At 36.4% G+C, this 21,206-nt stretch overlaps 1 protein-coding gene across 1 annotated transcript in view; it reads left to right on the top strand.

Moving 5' to 3' along the window:
* Positions 1-18,282, top strand: part of TM9SF2 (transmembrane 9 superfamily member 2) — a 28,601-nt gene extending 10,319 nt beyond the window's left edge. The window contains 13 exon segments of the mRNA XM_080363701.1: positions 509-638; positions 2,246-2,370; positions 3,280-3,391; positions 5,499-5,578; positions 5,672-5,780; positions 5,907-6,039; positions 6,298-6,417; positions 8,559-8,616; positions 9,264-9,423; positions 10,922-11,073; positions 12,108-12,219; positions 12,797-12,968; positions 16,972-18,282. Coding sequence (XP_080219827.1) covers positions 509-638; positions 2,246-2,370; positions 3,280-3,391; positions 5,499-5,578; positions 5,672-5,780; positions 5,907-6,039; positions 6,298-6,417; positions 8,559-8,616; positions 9,264-9,423; positions 10,922-11,073; positions 12,108-12,219; positions 12,797-12,968; positions 16,972-17,039 — 1,531 coding nt within the window. The 3' untranslated portion in view covers positions 17,040-18,282.
* Positions 18,283-21,206: the final 2,924 nt, after the last annotated feature.

Genomic DNA, 21,206 nt, shown 5'->3' with positions numbered 1-21,206 from the left:
GTATTTTGAAGTGGAAGACCAAGGAGAAAGCTGGAGAATTAATAATACATATATGTGTGTAGGCACAATTCTTTATTTTGTGTTTTGTCTTAAACTTCTAATTATCAAGTTAATTTTAGTTGGTTTAGTGGATTATTTTGGCCATTTTTAAAGACAAAATAATTAAATGTTAAATTTTTAGGACTTTGGAGTGAGAGAGTTTTATGTAAGGGAACTTCAGAAACCAGTCCAGTGAACAAAATGTTTTAGTGGTCACAGAGCAAGCCTCCTATTTCCAAGCAACCTTCTGAAGAAATTTATTTATTTCAAAAAAAGATAAAGTTTCAGTTGAAGAGCTACATGCTTTTATCTCGGGTTGGCAATCAGTGTAATTCCATAGGTTAAGATCTGAAAGATGTTAATCATTCCAATAATGAATATAGCAAAGTTAGAGGAGTATTAATCTGGTTTTCTTTCCATTACACTGTTTATTTTGAAAGATTGTGAAATGTCACTGTGCCATTTACAGGATTGTAGACAACATGCCTGTGACCTGGTGTTATGATGTTGAAGATGGCCAGAGGTTCTGCAATCCTGGTTTTCCTATTGGCTGTTATATTACAGAAGATGGCCATCCAAAAGATGCCTGCGTTATTAATGTATGTTTATGCAGTTATGGTTTTTTAAATATCCCCTCTTTACTGATTTAAAGACTGGCATTTCTCCTGTGTCCTGTTTCTATGATGAGTCCTTGATATCTTAAGAAGCCTTGCTGCCTACAACTAGGTAAATGTTTTGATATCTCTGCAAGTACCGCAATTTGTACGCATCATCTAAGTGGAAAAACTTTGTCACTTCTGTTTCATAATACAAAGGGCTCTAAAAGATAAGGGCAAGAGATGAACGTGAATAGCATTTAGTGCATGTAAAGAGTGAAGGAGAATAAGAACATGTCATCATTCATTGCCTAAGAAGTCTAAACAGCTGAATGCTTGGTCTTTACATTTTTGTGGGATAGAAGTGCTTTCATGGACATGGGTTTGCGTAGACGTGTTTGTACCTTTGCATGGAAATTAATACTTACTGAAGGATTGCTTTCCCCGAAACTGTGTGGGTTAATGAAGGAAGGCAGAATATAAGATTTCTGAGTGAACAAAGCTCCTCCTGTGAGAGACAGATCTATTGGATTAGCTGGTGGAGGTCCAGATAAATGCACTGTGAGCATTATGGAGATAAGAATGCAATAGAAAATCCCAGTTGCCTTTAGATTACTGCAGAGCTCTTCCATGGAGAGGTCCCCTGGAACAGGTGGTTGGTTTTACCAGAATGGTTGGTTTTTACTTAAGTCTTACCAAAGACAACTGTTTCTGCATTTTTGAATTTTGTTTCCTTTCCTCTGTAATGCTTCAGATACTCAGTATGAATGGATGCTGGAAACGAGTTTATGATCAAATATGTAACCTGGCAGTATTTTTTTCATCTTGCTTAAATACTTGTTTTTAGTAAAAGGAAAATAGCCTTTGAAAGAATAGCTGAAAGACTGCAGATGAACACATTGTTTATATAACCATTCTTACAATTAGGGTGCTTTGTAGAAAGGGGTAGGAATAGGACACTGAGGAAGTGCTATAATAATAGATGTTCAGTAGACATAATGCTTGTGGTTTAACAGCCTCTTTAACTGACTGAATTCCAAGCTGATCTTTCCCTTCACCTGAGATTTGTATTCAGCATTCTTGGCTGCTGCTTGCAGTTCATCCTTGTGCATCTTCGGTTTCAAATGTCAAGGTGGTTCTGTCACAGACAGCAATTACTTGCATTGTTTATCTTGGAAGGTTCTGTTTAATCTATGAAAAATATACATGTTGTTTTAAAGTAGCTGATGCTTATGAAATGTTTCTGATATAGAAGTTGTCACATAGTTATCTATCCAGTTTCGTACTTAAATAAAATGAGACATCTTCGCTTATTTAATTTTTTAATTAATATATTTATAAATATATTTTAAATTTAAATACATTTTTCTACATTTCAACTGTAGTAGACTGTTGTTAACATTAACTTTTCTAGTTTGTCTTTTTAATGCAAGGCTTTAATTCAAGGCTTTACTGTCTTTGTATTCGCTGAATCCCACATTAATCTAGTAGGATAACTTCTTGATAGATAAACTGTATACAGTCTAAAAACATCATACATAAGCTTCTGCCTAAAGCTTTTGGATGTCTTTATATTTTTGATTGTTTAACACATTCTTTTATCATTGCAGTCAGAATTTCATGAAAAAGATACTTTTTATATCTTCAACCATGTTGACATAAAAATTTTTTACCATGTTGTGGAAAATGAAGCTCGGACAGCAAGACTAGTTGCTGCTAAACTTGAACCAAAAAGGTTAGTACTTGGAAATAACTTGTCACCAAACAGCGGTCTATCCCAAGGTACTTGCTTTGATTTGGGGACCTGTTGCTAGTCAAAAATATTTTCAGATATGTGACCTGTAGATTAGCTTTCCTGTTGATTTATGTAGTGTTATGTAGGACAGTCTAACATGAATTTGTTCCGAATTTGATAGATCTTCATGCACTATTTTCTATCTGAGAAAAACAAACAAACAAACCACAAACAACCCCACAAACAAAAAACAACCAAACCAAAAAACAGTTTGGTGAAGCAACCATCATTTTCCTACTGGAGAACGTTTTATCTTGTGACAGAGTAGGCCACCAGTGCCTGGGGCAGGGGTAATGAGAGTGCAACACTTGATGTCTTGAGCAATCAAAATTTGGATGAAATTATTTCAAAAATATACTTGTCAGTTGTTCTGGTGTCTATATGCTTTATGCATGACTGATGTCTAGTTTATTATTTCTTAGAATGTTGTCTTTCCTTTCCTTTGTATTCTTGGTATAACTGAGCTTATTGCATTGTTAGTCCACCATCATGATGAAAGTATTTTTTTCTGACAGAAGTTAGTAATTCTCTTGTAACTATGTGAGTGTTTTGGAGGTTCTTAGCAGTACTCGGGCTTCTTTAATTTTTGGTGTTCTGCTTTAGATACTGTGTTCTCTCTAGTTTTGTCTTTAGAAGAGACAACTTTTGTTTCGAAAGTTCAATTATCAAAAAGTCCTGTGCTTATGATACATTCCTTATGAGTTCTGAAATTTATGAGGCATTAAGAACAACTTTCATATCTAAGGGAAGAATCCTAGGTGAAACTGGTGGTTGTGTAAGGTGAATGAATTATTTCTTAAGAGTGTTGTCAGTGAAGTAACTTTCATTCTGTGGTCTTTCTTCCCGCAGTTACAAGCATACTCATCCAGACAAGCCTGACTGCTCAGGAGTACCTATGGATATAAGTAATAAGGCCACTGGAGAAGTCAAAATTGCTTACACGTACTCAGTTTCTTTTCATGTGAGTACTAAAGCTTTCAGTGGTAATTGCCTCTCAAAATCATGCGTTAGTACTCTGAATTACAAAGATGGACAACTAAAATTATCACAGAATACTTAATTTGTGATTTTTAAAACTTTATTCGAACTGAAAGATCAAAGGTGGCTTGGGATTTAACATCATGGTTTACAGTTTTGCATACACTCCCCCACACACACACTGCATGTGAAATGCATATGTGTTTTTTTAAAAGGATCACACTTTCCATGTTTACCTATGTTGTCTGGTGGATTACTTTTCAATCCAAGCTCCGAGTCTGAGGAATTGTGCGTTTCAGCAAATTAGTGGTTTTGGTAGGTTGAAGCTGATGGAAATTTCCCATGGAAATTTGCAGAAGAGTAGGAAGTTGGCATTCTTTGTTCTGATACTCTCTATTTAAAGGCAGAGGAGCAGTAACTGTAGGGAGCAGCGATACTTGAATATGTGTCATTCTGGTGACAGCCAAGCTGTTTGGTTTTTTTTTTTTATAATGGAGTTTGCTAGACAAATTTTTTTGAGAGTTTCCCACTGTTTCCCTATTATTTTGAGACCTCAAAATGCAAGTGACTCACTAAAGAGTACAGATTATAACTGCCTGGACTTCTTGACTCCCTGCATGTGTATTGAAGGGATTCTGCACACACAGCAGTTCAAATTGTTAACCTCAATAATTCTGTGATTCTTCTGAATATAAAGTTTATACCTTCTTTTTTTTTTTATCATGGATTTTAATCACAATCTTAGCCATTAATAGATTAAAAATAGCAATAGGAGAACTTTTAATTTTGTTTAACTTTTTTTTGTTCTGATGGCAAGATCAGCGATGTCTTTCAAAATTATAGGCCATTGTCATATCAAAGCTATTCAGATGCAGAAGGCAGTTATGATGCTGAAATTTGTATACTGAAAAGCAAGTACTACTGGAAACCTGTCAGAAGTTAGTATTTAAGAATGACCTCAGCTTCATGCTATTACATTGTTTATCTAAAAAAAGAAAAAAAAAATGACATGCCCAGTTCTATGTGTGTTACTGTCTTGTGCACAATGTTACATCGCTTGGAGGTCATCTTCTGAAATTCTACTGGGTTAGCACATCAGGCCATCTCTGGAAAACAGAAAAAAGGCAGTGTACGTATGGAGAAAAATGCGCTTCTGTCCTAGAATCTTTGATGCTAGTTTAGAAACTTGTTGCTTGCACTGCAACCTAGTTTTATTACTTCAGTGAGCTAGATATTTAATCTTGGCTAAACTTTTTAACCTTCTGGGTTTTATATTTTCAAAAACTGGCTTCACTGGAAAGTGCTCTTGCTCTTGTACGTTATAAATTACTGAAATAACATCCTCTCAGAAAAGTGTCCATTTTTATTAATTGATACTAGTGTTTATGGCTTGTTTATTGGCAATCTTCAGGTAGATCAGCACTGTTTATTCCTTTTTTCATGTTTACTCTGCAAAATAAAATTAAATGCTCTTTTCGAAGTGTTTCTGATCAATGAATGTTCAGTCTGAATAAGTATAATCAGTTTAAATGCATGAAGGAATAATTTGTTTTGCTCTGCTAACAATGTAAATTTTGTAGTATTGTCTCCCTACCTGTCTTTCAGTATAAACTTAATGTAACTGGATTGGTAGTTGGTACTGAAACTAAGTTGTATCCAAGCAAAGGATAATTTGGAAAAAGCAATGTCTAAAAAGTGGAACATGATGCTGGAGACTATGTAGCAGAGCTTAGTGTCTCAATGTCTGTTATGTCGGCTCATATATGCTAAAAGATGCTTATTTTTTGTTATTCTGCTTGTCATTTGTATTTCAGATGAGTTAATGTAATTCTTGAAGGGAGGAAGCACAATTAAATTAATTTTATATACCTTTGTGTCCTAAGAAGAAATAGGTGCTTAATACTGTTCAGAAAATATTTTGGATTAGATTCTGTGGTCAAATATTAGGTTTGCTTTAGGTAGTTATTAAACTATTCCCTATTTACCTATTCAGTTTGTCATGACATTTAAGATTGCTTTGCATGAACATCAGCTTGTAAATTTAATTCAGATACTGACTGTATCTGAAACTAACGTGATTACTCTTTCAGGAAGAAAAAGATATAAGGTGGGCATCAAGATGGGATTATATTTTGGAATCCATGCCACACACTCACATCCAATGGTTTAGGTGAGAAAAAAAGTTTGTCTTCAAGTGTACTTGCACTGAAATGTTCACATTGCAATTTAAACGATTTTTGTTTTGTTTTGTTTTTTAATTTAGTATTATGAATTCCTTGGTGATTGTCCTCTTTCTGTCTGGAATGGTAGCTATGATTATGTTGCGGACACTGCATAAAGACATTGCAAGATACAATCAGATGGATTCCACTGTAAGTCTGAAATATAGCTTCTAAAATGTATTAGGAATGTATATTTTTTCCAGCTTGATGTATTTCCATAACAGGCTATGTAAATGACAATCTACTGTATTAAAATAGGTGTCTTTTCCTTTACAGGAAGATGCTCAAGAAGAATTTGGCTGGAAACTGGTTCATGGTGATATTTTCAGACCCCCAAGAAAAGGAATGCTGTTGTCTGTTTTTCTAGGCTCTGGCACACAGATCTTAATAATGACTTTCGTTACCCTGTGTAAGTAATAAAGGGGGGAGGAGTTAGTTGAGTACAAATGACCTTTCATTGCTCTATGGCACTATTAGTGCTCATGGCACTATTAAAAATATCAGTGTAGTTTTTGTCTGGAAGTCTCTTTAAAGTCTAATATTAGAAACAACTGAGCTGATATAGTAGGTATGCAACTTAGTAGACACAGATTTTAAGGTAACTGATGTATTGGCTTTAAGTCAAATGTGTAATTACTTTCTAAAATTGTGCATCTCTGCTTTGTAGTTTTTGCTTGCCTGGGATTTTTGTCACCTGCTAACCGGGGAGCTCTAATGACCTGTGCTGTAGTTTTGTGGGTACTGCTTGGAACTCCAGCTGGTTATGTTGCTGCCAGATTCTACAAATGTGAGTAAAAGTTATTTAAAATGACAGGGCTTAAGTTCATTAAAGTAAATTATTATCACAGAACCGAATTTTATTTTCCAGTACTGTTTGTAGTTTGCCTTAGGGCAAGATGGGAGAAATGTACTTACCTCAGTAACAGAAAAGATGAATAAAACACTGACATGGTTACATTGGTTTTGATGCAATCATGCCTAAAGACCCTGATTTGCTCTTGCTATTATGTGTTTATGTAATTGGGAAGCGATTTCCATTTTACTAGTACTAAGCTTATTACATCAGACAGTTTTGTACTTCTGTTTCCTACAGTGTGTGTGGAGGTGTTAACTTGCATTTAGTTTTAGCCATCAATTTTGCTTGGTAACTCCACCTCCCCTCCCCCTCATCATGAACTTCTACTCTTGTATACTTGAGATTTGTCACCTCTTTTTAGCTAGTTCCTAGGTTTTTGGGAGAATGGTGATTATCAGACTGTGGCAGGGGCATAGGGGGAAGGATTATTAGGTGTTCTGTAGTTGTAGAAATCAAGCTAGTGGTGTTTGGGCACCTGACAGTAGTTGAAACTGTTTTCCTTAACTGATCCCAACTAGCTGTTCTTTCAAGGCCTGTCTACCAACCTTAAATGATTTGGCCCTGTATCTTCTGGTTTATTTTAAGGTGAAGCGTGCCATTCTGCACACAGCTTATTTTAACTACCTTACTCAAGGTACAAGTCTGTTTATGACCGAGCTGGGTCTTTTGGACTATTGTAGTTCTGAACATACAGGGCTAAATGGGTTTATTCCTGAACTTCAACCTGGCAGTAGGCATTGGAGTTCTTTCTTCTGACAGTTCTGTCCTTTGCACATGAGGAGAACCTCTGAGGCTGTATTTTGTAGGGAGTTTTTCCACAATGGTAGTGATGTGATATTCCTTGTCCTTCTCTTCAAGCCAGTTAGATTTAAAAGAAAGGAGACTTTAGGACTAAGACCATAATTGAGGACAGAATTAGTGTTTCTGTCATGCTGTATAATGTATGTTTTGAAGGATATTTTGAAGTGTATTGAAAGTAAATTGAATCCAGTATCTTTGGTGAAGATATAACTAGTAATAATTACATTTCATATTATACTTATTGGGAATATAGCTGATGCTTGAATGTTGTGTTTAAGTACTGAGACAGTGAGTGACTGATCCAGAGATATTGTTTTAACATGAAGTGGTACATAGCCTGTATACAGCATGTAAACATGAATGTTTTTCCTTACATTGTACAAATAATGTGAGACATCAACCAAAATGCAACTGAAATGGATATCCAGTTGTAAAAGTGGGTTTTTTTCAACATTGCATTTAAAGAGTGAAACCTGAGTTGAATTAAATGGTTAAACTTAAACAGTGTCATTTTCTACCAAGACTTTATGAAGAAATAGAAACTTAATTAAAATCAGTCTAGCCATAGTCACTTCTGATTCTTGAAGTAAAGAAGCATGTCATTATGGCAGTGCTCAGATGAAATTGTCAGCTTCACTGAATTCCAGCAGGATATTTTCATCTCAAAGTATGCTGACTAGAATTTTTATCAGTGTAGTGCAAATTCATAGAGATTTTCTTAATAAAGCTATATTTGGTCTTTTGGTATCGCCACTGCTTAATGCTGTTAAGATTCAAGAGAACATCACTGCTTCCTGTAAGCATCTTAGTCCTGACTTTCTTGTAGGATTCTTAGCCAAGAATTATTTCAAGAAAACTGTTAAGCTTGCTTTTCACGTATTTAGATTTGTTTTTTCTACTGAAACCTGCAGACAAATGCTAGAAAGCTTAAACTTCTTAATCACTCCAGGTTTAAACTGTTTTTTAAAGACTTGAATATGCTGCAAATCTACTTCCTTCTTTTAACAGATAATCCAGTTCTCTGACCACTTTATTTAGTTGAATACTTTTCCTGACCTTGGTCTGAGACTTTTCTTTGAAGCTCCATGATTAAGCAATATGTTGAGGGAATTCAGTTTTATTACTGAAGATTTAGTTTACTGGTTTAAACTTGAGCATGGTAGGACATTATTTGAGTATTTAGGAGCTAAGTATAACAGGTAAATGGAGTGGAAAATTAATAGTTGTAAGCTTAATGCATGTTTTGATGACTGTCAAATGTTTTAATACAGCATTCGGAGGTGAGAAGTGGAAAACAAATGTCCTGCTGACATCATTCCTTTGTCCTGGGTAAGTTGAGAATATAGCTATGATTAAAAGAATTAAATTGCTTCTCTGACATGCATAGCTAATTTTTAAGTTTCAGCTATCTGAGTAAATTTTATTACATCATACCTTTATTCCAGAAGCTACAAGAATATCATGGCATTTTTGACAAAGATGAATATGTTGTTGGCATATCATCCTTAGATTTCCTTTTTACTAAATGTTTTTTTACTCTCACCACAACAAAAGGTTGATTAAGAGCATTATGATAGTAGTAAGTTTTAGACACACACACTTTTTCCTTCCTTTCTTTTACTCTCTAGGCTGTTTTCCTGACCACACTGTAGTTGGTCCTATATAGTGTCATATACTGTATAAACACTAGGATAAATTCTTCTACTTAATCACAGCAAGCAGTCTTACCCTGAAGTGTAGTTAAGACAAGCATATATTTGAAATTGTTTCATTGGAACGTCAGCCCCTGCTGGAGTTCAATCCCACTAGATTAACAAAGAATTGCTTGTTTGACCTCTTCATTTTGATATTTTGTGTGTGTCATTTGGTTTTAACAGAGATTTACGCTAAAATCTTCATACAGTGCTACTGTTTCGTTAACATTATTAAATGTTAAGGAGTATTTCTATGCTTTAAGTGTGTTATGTATTTTTCAGAATTGTATTTGCAGATTTTTTTATCATGAACCTCATTCTCTGGGGAGAAGGCTCGTCAGCAGCTATTCCGTTTGGTACTCTGGTTGCTATTTTGGCACTCTGGTTTTGCATATCTGTACCGCTGACGTTTATTGGTGCCTATTTTGGTTTTAAGAAAAACGTAAGTGTTTGAGAAATTGTTTTGTGAGTATGTGCATTCACATGTATACCCACATATATATTTTTCACTATATAGCCTATGACAGAGGTAGTGCCTAAGCCAGTTGCATTGTCAGCTGTGGTTCTGCTCAGTTACTTTAGCACTGCATTGATATCCAATCTTGATATTCCAAGACTTTGATATTGAGTGGTTCTTGGTGGTGATATTTCTCTGCAGCCATTAGGGTTATCATTTAATTGAGCGACTGCTTCAGGCAAAGCAGTGATTTGGGCATTCTTTGTTTTAATTAGCATTAATTCTTTCATTACTAAAAAAGTGTGTTGACCCAGACGAGCATAAGGGAAAGCAACTTATGCATTTCTATTTTTTCCACATGTTTTTTGTTTCTGTCTGCCCTCTACATTCAGTCTTCAGAAGGATGTTTTCTGATCAAGTTGTCAGAATTCTTGTCAAATCTGTTCGCATAAGTGTTCTGTAAATGGTCATCACTGCTTGGCAGACATTAATCAGGATTTACTTTCAGACTGACCAATTTTACTTACATGAGGGCTCTTTGTGACACTGGTGACCAAACCTTGTTTAATAGTGAAATCAGTTATTCCATTTTTGCTTAAAAATAGGTTTGCTGTGCCCAAAATGGAAGGATCTGTAAGTTCAGATATTTTGTGGTTTTTTCCTCTATAGGAAGCCAGAGTTCCAGCTCTCTGTAGGTCTTATGGAATAACCTTCAGAGAACGTTTAAATATCTTAGAAGGCACTTTTGAAGTTGATTGTAGTTATCCTGTTGTTCTTAACTACAATTCAATGGGTTTTTTTCTGATAAACAGGTTGAAATACCAGTAAACGCTCCTGCACTATACAGAGGCAGTTCCTTTAAGAAAGGAGAATTTGATAAACTATAAGGCAAAGTGACAGGTGTCATAAATACGTTCAAAACAGAAAGCGAGTACCTACCAAGTATCTGTTGATGCTTTTGATGTGATCTTTGTAGAAGGGGAAAGATAGGAAAGTATGCACTTATCTGCCTTAATTTTTTTTCTCTCACCATGCTGATCTGTGCATGCATCCTAAATTAGGATTTAATTGCCAGATTGAATCCCCTTAGTTTGTACATTTACCCTCATGTGATTCCTGGGGCAAATCCTGACAAGAAAAACATAGAGAGACTTTTAGAAGGGGAAAGCAAGTGTTTGCACCACCTCTATCCCCCAGCTGAAAAGTGAGAGATCAGCTCAGGCTCTGTTACAGGGTAATCATAAAAAGGGAAGTCCAAAATACCTGTGGCTATGTTTTTAGTAAGAGCTGTCTTTTAGCTTGTTTGCCTAGCAAATTTTGGTAGCTGGGTTGGTAGCAAAACCAGATGTAGGGGTGGCTGGGTATGTACATGGTCAAAACCGATACTAGACATTTGCAACCACTCGTTTCAAAAGCAAAGCAAAAAGGTGTTGCCATACATTGACATGTTATTTATTTAGAAATTTCTTTCTTTCGTTTAAAGGCTATTGAACACCCTGTTCGCACAAATCAAATTCCTCGTCAGATTCCTGAGCAATCATTCTATACAAAACCATTACCTGGCATTGTTATGGGCGGGATTCTGCCTTTTGGATGTATCTTTATACAGTTGTTCTTTATTCTCAATAGTATTTGGTAAGTTAACTACTATCTATTTGAATATTCCCTGTGTAAAAGGTGGTAATTACTTCGTGAAAGTGTTTCTTCAAGATGGTTTGACTGATTTTTGGTCGTGCAGGGTTACCAGAATACTGATTCAATAAAAAATTAAATGTTACTATCTTTTTAGCACTTTGTGGTTTAGAAGATATTCAGTGCCTGTTTTGCATGCTGAGGTGTGTAGAGAAGTGGCTGTGATATGCTTAGCGATTTATAGCTGAACTACAGTATTCAAATAGCTACTTTTCTCATGCAACTTCTCTCACTTCACATGTAAGTGGCTCTGAAGCTGACATATGGTACATAACTTGAGAGCAATAAGTGTATTTAAATTGACTTGAGGTTTTTTTATAGTTGTTGTTGAGCTAGAAAAGTATTACTATTATACTCTTAGGAGAAAAAATAAGAAGAAAGTTTGTGAAATCTTTGTAAAGGCACCAGAGACTAATTATTTTAAAAGATAAAGCACCAAAGACTAGTCCAGTGTAAGTGAATTCTGATGTGAGCTCATAGCACACTGACAAACTAATCTACTGTGAGGGATTTGTCTTCCTTCTGGCACAATTTAGTTATTGGATCTTGTTAAACTGTTTCTGAACCTTGAATAGGTACCTCTACTCTATGTAGACAGCTACAGCATTTGACATTTCTTGTTATTTTACAGCTCTGCCCCTTTGATTGAAATGTGAGGTGAAATCCAAGTTCTGCTGAAGTCAGTGGAAGAGGTCACGCTGACTTCACTGGAACTTCACTCATTATGTCTAGGCAGTTCTTTCCCTAAATGCCCAATCAGGAGCATACTTTGGCCTTGCTTTCTCATGGTTTTCAGACTGAGCTGCCAAGGCTCCTGTTCTTCAGTGAGAAAACAAATTAGCCAATTGTATGGCCACACAACTGATAGTACTTCAGTAGGAAGGAAAGTACTTCAGGTGAAGGTGATATTACTGCATCTGAAGAAATAGTATTGGCACAGTGTCCATTTTAATTATTTTTTTAACTCCTTTTTCTAGGTCTCACCAGATGTATTACATGTTTGGCTTCCTGTTTCTGGTATTCATTATTTTGGTTATTACATGTTCCGAGGCCACAATATTGCTCTGCTACTTCCATCTATGTGCAGAGGTAAGAGCGATTCTTCAGTATTCACACTTGATATGGTTTTAAGAACGTTTCTAAAATTTTTAAGGCTTTTGTAACTGGAAATAAGTATTCCAGAATTCAACATAAACACCAATACTGGATGTCCTTAAACCATGTCTTTAAAAAGTGAAGCAGAAGTGAAGCAGGCTGCTTCTGGCAAAACTTGTAACAAATATTAAAACCATATACTGAGTACTGCTTAGTCAGATATTGTGTCTTTAGTCTAACTCTAAAGAGTCTAACTCTAACTTGTGCATTTTTGCACATGGCCAGCCTTGGGAGAAAAAAAATCTGGTAGTAGTAGGTCTGGTTTATTTGGGGGTTTAGATTTTTGCCTAATTGATACTGATCTTCAGATTTCTTATCTCTAATTGGGAATGGTGTAGTTAATGCAGTATTGATTATATGTAGGTTGTTTCCTGGAGATAAAAATTGTAAAAACTCACTTTTGGATAAAGCCATAATAGACAGTGACTCTGCATTTGACAGGGTCAGTGCATTAGAGATGTATGGAATGATACTCATATGTTGTATTTTTTTTTTCCCCCACACCTTCTAGGACTATCACTGGCAGTGGCGCTCATTTCTGACTAGTGGTTTCACTGCAGTTTATTTCCTAATATATGCAATACATTATTTCTTTTCTAAACTGCAAATCACAGGAACAGCTAGCACCATTTTATATTTTGGTTATACCATGATTATGGTTTTGATCTTCTTCCTTTTCACAGGTAAGCATATTGAACCTTAATTTCAAATTTTGAGTCTAGCTTTCACAGTAGAGTACTTGACAAAACTTATCTGCATACAGGATCATAAATGTATATATAAATCTTTGATTATTTTTTTTTCCAGATAGTTGTGTAGCATTTTTTAACTCTGTGATCACAAATTTTAGTGAGAGAGATTAAGTGAAGATGGGGCAAAACTACTAGTAATTTGAGATGTGGCCTGTAGTTAGATCTTCAAATATGACGCCATCAGATGTGATAAATATTTCTGTAGATTTAATTCCTGTGCTAGTCATGAGACGAACTCTTTTTTTCATTAGCTGCCTTTGGAGAAATACATTTCAAATCACACACAATGAAGTCTGAAGTTACAGTGTCAATTAAGGAAAAAAAATGCAGCTTTTGTGGAATAGGAGAAAGGAAGAAATAGGAGTAAAAGTTGAAAGAGAATACTTTTTTCCTTTGCATTGATGTCTTCCAGAATTTCTTTACCTTCTTTCCCAATTGCACTGAAATAGCAGAGGCAGCGGACAGAACTTCTTAACTCTTTTTTTTGATGTGGTCTTGTCACAACCTTGTCATCTTTATTGTGAGCTTTTGGAAAACCACCTGACTTAAGTGCTTGCACTTCAATCTCCTCTTCAGTAACCGAAGATGACAAAAGATTTTGTCACCTCATTTCAGTACTACCAAGGAATCTTCAGTCAGACACACACATCTATTGTTTGGGGTGGAGGAATGGCTGTGAAAGATGCAAGAAGGCAGCAACCACCAGCTCCCCAACAATCTTAAAGACTAAGCAGAATGTAATCAGTCTTTGTGGACTTTGACCCTACAGAGCAATATTTTGTGAAAGCACTTTGGACTGATCAATGGTTTAAATTATTTCAAGCTTCATCTTTATGATGAAGTTTAATGATTCCTAAGGCTTTGAGATGGATTTATGTACACAGCTATAGAGGTTATATTTTGAGGCCTTCTAGAACACAAATGACTTGTCATCAGAGCTTTTAATACAGGTCTCACTATAAGCAGAAATTTCATTTCCACTTAATGTAGGAGAAGAAAAAAAAATCTAGCGGGAAAAGAACTAACATTTGAGAATGGTGTTCATTTTAAGCGTAACCAAATTATTAATTTCAAAGACCACCACTTCAGCTTAGGAAATACTGAAGCTGTTTGTGCACCATAACTGAATGCAGATGATGATGAACAGGAGCAAGAGCCTGCAAGGAGTTTCTTAGGTCATTGCCTGTTAAAAGGAGGGAATGAGACTTCAGCATGTTATATAACCTCTTTGAAAAGCGGTCAAGCTGTGTTCTAAAAGTGGTTAGTTTTATCTCCCATCCTTTTTAAGTCAGTCTAATGTGTTTTGGCATTGCTTGCGGATGTTTTGTAAGTTACACATCATCTCTACTTTTATGTATCTTTTGTTTACAGTTAGCAAGTCATTCTGAATGTGTAGATCAGAGATTCTGCCTCCCTTTCTCTCTCCATCTTATTTCTCACCCTGCCTTTCTCGTAACCTTTATTTCTGATCTGGATTTACTAATAGTTTCATTGAACTGAAGACTTTAAGGATGTATGGTTGTTCAACTACAAACAGATGTGTACTGCTCTATGTAGATCAATTTTAAATGCAGTGCAAACTTACAAAGTAGCATGAAAAAATAATTAGGCCTTACATAAGTGTAAAGTCAATTAATTTAGTTTCATTAGCTCTTCCAATAGATATTCAGCATGTCTGCCTTCAATACTAAACAGTTTAGGCCAGAAGCAGAATTGGCTTTACCCAGACTCTTTGTTCAGTGTGTTTACTTCGGATGCATACAGTAATTTTGGAGTGCCTATATTCAAGGCAAAGGGGATTGACAGTATTCTTTCTATGCTGAGACTTGGCTTAGCTGCCTTTCTGCACCTAAGGTACCCATATATTATTAATTTCCCTCTTTTGCCTTTGTTGTCTAGAGGCATTAAGCTGTGTCCAGTGCATCTCCCTCTTCCTTTGCTTACACTTTCAATTGATGAGTTGGCTGTCTGGTGCCTGCCAGCAAATTTGGGGAGTCCTTTTCAGGGCAGGTTCACAAGCCAGCAGAGAAGAGGTAGTTATACTCTCAGTCTCCTTCAGATGCTTTCTGTGGTAGCCATTGCGTAATTGGGACAATGGAGAAGCGAGTTATGCTGTGCAACTTGAATTAAGCTTTCAGAGTTTGCATACTTTTTTTTTTTAAATTTAATTTTCACTTTCTGTATTGAAATTAGAGGAGAATACATGTGAAGTTAACCAAATGGTTAGAACTTCGAAACATCATATGCTTAATGATTGTTTTAATCTACTTCCCACAAGGTTAAGTGCAAATTATGCTTTACTCTTGAATCTTAAGAAATAGGACTACTCCCTCAAATTTTGTCCATTTAGGTTGGCACACATTCAAAGGCAGATACGTTCAGTTCTCTGAGATTTACTGAAGTGCTTTGAGAGAAGGTTTTACAGAAAAAGTTAGAAGCTGGGTAAAGGGACAGGAATTTCTCCAGTATCTTAAATGAAAAAGCATATTAGCAATTTAGCAAAAACTAATTCTAAGGGCATCTGACTTCCTATGTCAGGATGATGAAGAAGCTAAAAGGAGAAAATGATAATTGTTGTATCAAAACTATTCTGCTGCTGCTTACTCATCTGTTAAAAATTGTCAGGATCAGGAAGGGTTTTGACAGTGCCCTGCTGCTCTGTCAGGGTAACACATGCTTCAGGCGCTTGCATCCGTGCTGCATTCCAGGTCATTGATCAGACTCAGCAGGCAAAATACCAGGAGCTACATGACAAATCTTTGATTCACAGCTGGGACCACAACTACGTATCATAGTAAATGAGTCAGTTAAACATCAGTAGTTTAGCAAGCGTGAAGGAAAAAAAAGAAGTTATATCATTCATGGTTCCTTCCACGTTTGTAGGGTGAATGAGTTAGCACACAACTTCTGTTGTGCCTCTTGTTAGATCTAAAATAAAGGTGAGGGTTTTTTTCCCTTTAAAGAACTTACTTGGCTCTTGCCTAAGCTAAGGCTATGGTTTTAGAAGAGGTACTCAGGCAAAAATCAGATAATCCTCAGGGCTTTTTTCTTGTCCTAGTTTTTGTGGGAAATGAAGGTTCCCATAACAGGTGTTCTGAGTTGCTGTTGAGTCCATTATCGTTCTCATTGATGCTGCGTTTTGAAGTAATGTGGTTAGATCAACAAAGCCCAGCTCTATTGACTACTTTGCATTCAAAATAATATTTTTGTTAAAAACTTCTGTTGGAGTTTCACAAACAGAAGGGGTGGAGCTATTTTTCTTCAGCTAAAAGACTTAAACTATCAGTGAAACGGTCTTTGTCCTTGAATTTCAGTTCATGTTTGTTTATACTTTTTGACTACCTTAAGTATTTCAGAAGCATTTATTTTTAACATATGTAACACGTTTGTAACAGGAAGTGCAAGTTGCATAGTAACTATACTGTGGTTTGAAATTTTTATTTACTTGAGTTATGCAGACATAAAGATAGTGCTTTAATTTTCCAAGACCTTAAAGTATAACTAAGAAATGTGAATGCTTTTTGATGCTGTCAGCCTAATTAGTTTAATAAATATAATAACGATATTCTGACCAGCTGAGCAGATCGGGTAAAGTATACGTGACCAGTCACTGAAGAACGGTGATATAGAGCGATGTGAAGGAGTTGAACTGGGTATAATGAATCAACAAAGAACAAATATGTACACAGAGAAATAACACAGGTTTTAAGAGTCTTCCATGTGATCAGCTTGATGATGGTGAAAATGAGATACTTTACATAGTAGTTGGTGCCTAGAAAGACCAAGTACTTTGTGTCACTTACCGTTATCTGATGGATGTAGTGAAGACTAAAGACAGCAGATTGCATAAATGTATGTCCTGATTTATGAACAACAGATAGAAATTGATGTCTCCTGTGTCAGTTTTCCTAATGTGCAACTTTTTTTCTTTTAGGGACAATTGGATTCTTTGCATGCTTTTGGTTTGTAACCAAAATATACAGTGTGGTGAAAGTTGACTGAAGAAACCAATGTAAAGAATTAACACAGAAGAGGTTTAATCTTCATTAACGTAATTAAAGACCTGGTCTAGTTGATGAACTTGAACTTTATCAGAAGTATTGGCTTCCTATTCTTTGAGAATGATACTGAATATGCAGCTGCCCCAAACACTTTTTCCACTAACACGTTTGTATTGTGACTTAACAACCTGTTTTCATTCAGATCTTAATGAAGATCAGCGTTATCATATTTATGCATTTGTAAATACAACTGTACTTTAAAAGAAATGTTACATTCTAATGGCAGAATAGAAGTGGCTGTATTACACAACTTAATGATACTTCTGATCAAAGTACAACTGTAAATAGGTTTTTCTAGCTTGGTAGGTGGGACGAATTATTTTTCTTTGAGGGAAATGAGAACTTTTTATTATGCTAACTTTGAAGGATGACTCTTAAGAAGTCTTGCTTTTAGTTGGGATGTGATTTTTATTTTTTACTGGTGTTACGTCCATAAATATTCTGATTTGTGACTTCATTAGTTTCGGTGTCTTGGCCTTTTAAACTATGTGCCTCTGAGTCCTTGAATTTATAAATTCATAATCTAATAAATATTGTAAAAATGTCTTCAGTGGCTTATTACATAAGTTCATAAAAATATGTAAATACAATTATATTGAAGATGGATGCTTAAAGATTGCATAGAGTATTTTATGGCATTTTTCTATGGTTTCATGTATATTGACCCACCCTTAGATCTGCAAGAAATGTCATTTGTGCTACATGGCTATAACACTGAAATGTGATTGTGGCGCATGAGAATTAAATGATACACACATCTAACAAAACCACTCTGCAGCATTAATCCAGTCCTTAACCCAGATGTGTTTTCAGAGGTTTCTATGGAATTGTCCGTATGTTGAGAAGATCTTATAATGCGTGAGTCGGCATTCTCTGCTGACCTTGCTTTTAAAAGATCTCAATGATACATGTTCGATAAGGCAACTGTTGCTGATTGTACTTAATGTAGGTTAAAAATTAAAAGAAAATTACTATTTTTGCCTTATATTAAGAGACTACTGTCAATTTTGGATGACTAGCATTAAAGCTATATTTGCTTTTTTTCGAAAATGGAGTATTTTGTTCATATCTTGTTCAGTGATTTTAGACTCATAACACAATTTGTCTTTCAGCATGTTTTCACAGGCCTGATAACATTTTATTTAAATTAAACTTCATGTACCAACTGCCATTCATAAGGTTGGGATTTTGGTTTTTTTCATTCTTACCAGTTTCCTTTTCTAAAAGACCTTAACCTAGTGATGCTTGAATGTTGAACCCAATAAAAATATCTTTAGTTAAGGTCACTAGTCATTATTAACCTTCTAAAAGCTGGCATGTAAAAAGGCTTCAGGTGATGTTTCCTCGCCGGCCGTGCTCTACCACCCATCTCTGATGAACCACACCGTTGTTGTGCTCCTCTGCCTGTCCCCAACCGCAGCTCTTTTCACTTGTCGTGGACAGGTTTGTTCTCCTGCCCTTCCCCACACGCAGTCACTAGGAAATGCTGATTTCAGATAAATCTTCCATCTTTTATGCTCGAAACGGGGAAAAAGGTGAGTGTGGTAAGCATTTGTTCTTTACTCATGCAGTGAGCTGTAGTGTAACTCTTGGTTTAGATTTTAAAAAGTATAAAATCGACTGTGCTTAATGTCTCTGGTTTTGTGATTGCCTACTTTGTCTACAGTCTCTGCTCAAAGTCATCAGGAGTTATTACACAAATGGGAGCGCTTACTTTGAGAAACATGAAGCAGTTGTCTGTTACTGAAATATAAATGTAATAGGTGCTCAAGAATTTCAGTGTAGTGATATGAAAACAGATTTTTGTGCTATATTTACAACTGCTGTTTAAAAATCAGATTAATAGAAGTGAGATGTAGCCACTGTGGTATGTATATGGGTTTGAAACCGATGGGTATATTTCCCTCATTTTTTTCTGCAGACTAGTTGACAAGTCATGGCAGCTTCTTAAGTATCTTATTTTCACCTTTAAAAGCAGTTTGTGAAGCGTGTCATTATCTTCTGGAATCTAAACCTGCTGCATACATGATTTTTCAAGCAGCCTTGCCTTGTATTAACTAGAGCTGGTTTGGACTTGAGAATGATTTGGTTTCAGTGTGCATTTCTTGAGACAAACCAGACAGTTTAATACGTCACAGATTTTACAGAAGAACTATTCTAAAGTTACTCTCTCCTGTTATTGCCTCAGATAATTTTAAAAGTTTTTCTAGCATTTAAGCTTCTGGTGTGTGTTAGGGCATGGAAATGACCTACTGTGTAACGTATCTGTTTCTCAGATCTCTTGGAGCCCTGGGTTTTTGTCTAAACTTTCAAAATACTGGCCCACTTCCAAAATTGATCTATGCTACCAGATATTTTCTTAAAATGCACTAATTACACAGTTATCTGAGAAAATGTAAATTAATAGGAAAGTTAAGAGGTACGAGTAAATTGCTGAGTTGCATGAAGACATAGCAAATTTAAACAAAATGCAACACTTCAGACCAGTGCTGGTTTTTTTTGGTGGCGGGTAAGTAACTTAAAAACTGGTTCTTCAGAGTCTGAAAGAAGTGACGATGGTTGGTGAATTTAGTCTGAAAGTAATCCTCAGTCCAAACTGTGTTTTGAAAACATGATGTGGGAGTTAGTGGTTTGGTTTTCTTTATGAAAGAAGAAATTTAAAAGCAGCTTTACAGTTAGCTGTATCTCATAGTGAGCTACCTGCTCCATCCTTAGCCTGGTCACTTCCTCCTCTTACTGAAATGCTTTGTGTTTGAACAGCCCTAAGAGATCTCGCATTTTTTTTTTTCCATCATACAGAGGGAGTGTGTCCTCAGCTGCTTTGCTGGAGTTTCGGAACCGTATCACAAATACTAGTTGACTGTGAGCTAGTCATGAGCATTATCTTCATGGGGTTTGTGCCATTTTCAGGTAAAAGGCAGCGGGGGATGACTGGGAAAGGCTGAGGTCATTAGTGCAATCTCCTGCTCGCTGCTTACCTTTCTTCTGTTTGGCTGCTCTGCCTTAGGATTGCTTGAAAACAGATTTCCTCACAGAATCATAGAATAGTTTGAGTTGGAAGGGACCTTCAAAGGTCATCCAGTCCAACCCCCTGCAATGAGCAGGGACATCTGCAACTAGATCAGGTTGCTCAGAGCCCTGTCCAGCCTGGCCTGGAATGTCTCCAGGAATGGGGCATCTACCACCTCTCTGGGCAACCTGGGCTGGTGTTTCACCACCCTCATTGTAAATAATTTCTTCCTCATGTCTAGCCTGAATCTCCCCTCCTTTAGTTTAAAACCATTAGCACTTGTCCTGTCACAACAAGCCCTGCTAAAAAGTCTGTCCCCATCTTCCTTACAGGCCCCTTTTAAGCACTGAAAGGCCACAATAATGTCTCCCTGGAGCCTTCTCTTCTCCAGGCTGAACAACCCCAACTCTCCCAGCCTGTCCTCACAGCAGAGCTGTTCCATTCTCTGATCATCTTGGTGGCATCATGTTTTGAAAACTCGGCTGCGCAGAACTCATGTGGTTATGGGTATGATGCAGATGTAGCACTGAGCCCAAAGGTGTAAGCAGCATTGTGGAAGCTGAAGGTGTATTCCTATGTTTCCTAATGCCACGTAACATCCCTTGGGGCTAAAGAACATTGGGAGCAATGGTACCACACAGAGCTCCATCAATATTTGTAGATGGAGAAGAAAACCTGCCCTGTGTGGGTTGGTGAGAAGAGGTAGGTGAGCTGTCTGGTGGCTGGATACTCAGGTGGAAGAAAAGTAACTCAAGTTTCTTTACAATTGCCTGAAAATTGCTTTAAGCGGGTACTTTAGTCCTGCCATGGGCGGTACCTGCATTTTCTTCAGAAGAAGTAAGTCTGGAAGAGAAGTGAGGAAGAGAGGGCAGAACAGGGTGGAATTCAGGCAGGCCTGAGAGGCGCTCATTGTTAAACTGATCTGAATAACTGGTTTGAAGGGACAGGAAACACAAATCAAGTCCTGTTTAAACTGATGGACAAATCAAAAATATGAAATGCTGTGGGTGAGAAACATGGTTTTACCAATACTAGTAAAGGCAAAAATACCAATCTCTATAAATGAAGAAAAGTAGGCTGGACAACATCTGTACTTCA

This window comes from Nesoenas mayeri (assembly GCF_963082525.1).
Source record: "Nesoenas mayeri genome assembly, chromosome: 1".
In the NCBI taxonomy this organism is placed as follows: domain Eukaryota; kingdom Metazoa; phylum Chordata; class Aves; order Columbiformes; family Columbidae; genus Nesoenas; species Nesoenas mayeri.
The sequence above is the reverse complement of the archived record's forward strand: the minus strand, read 5'-3'. Positions and strand labels throughout refer to the sequence as shown.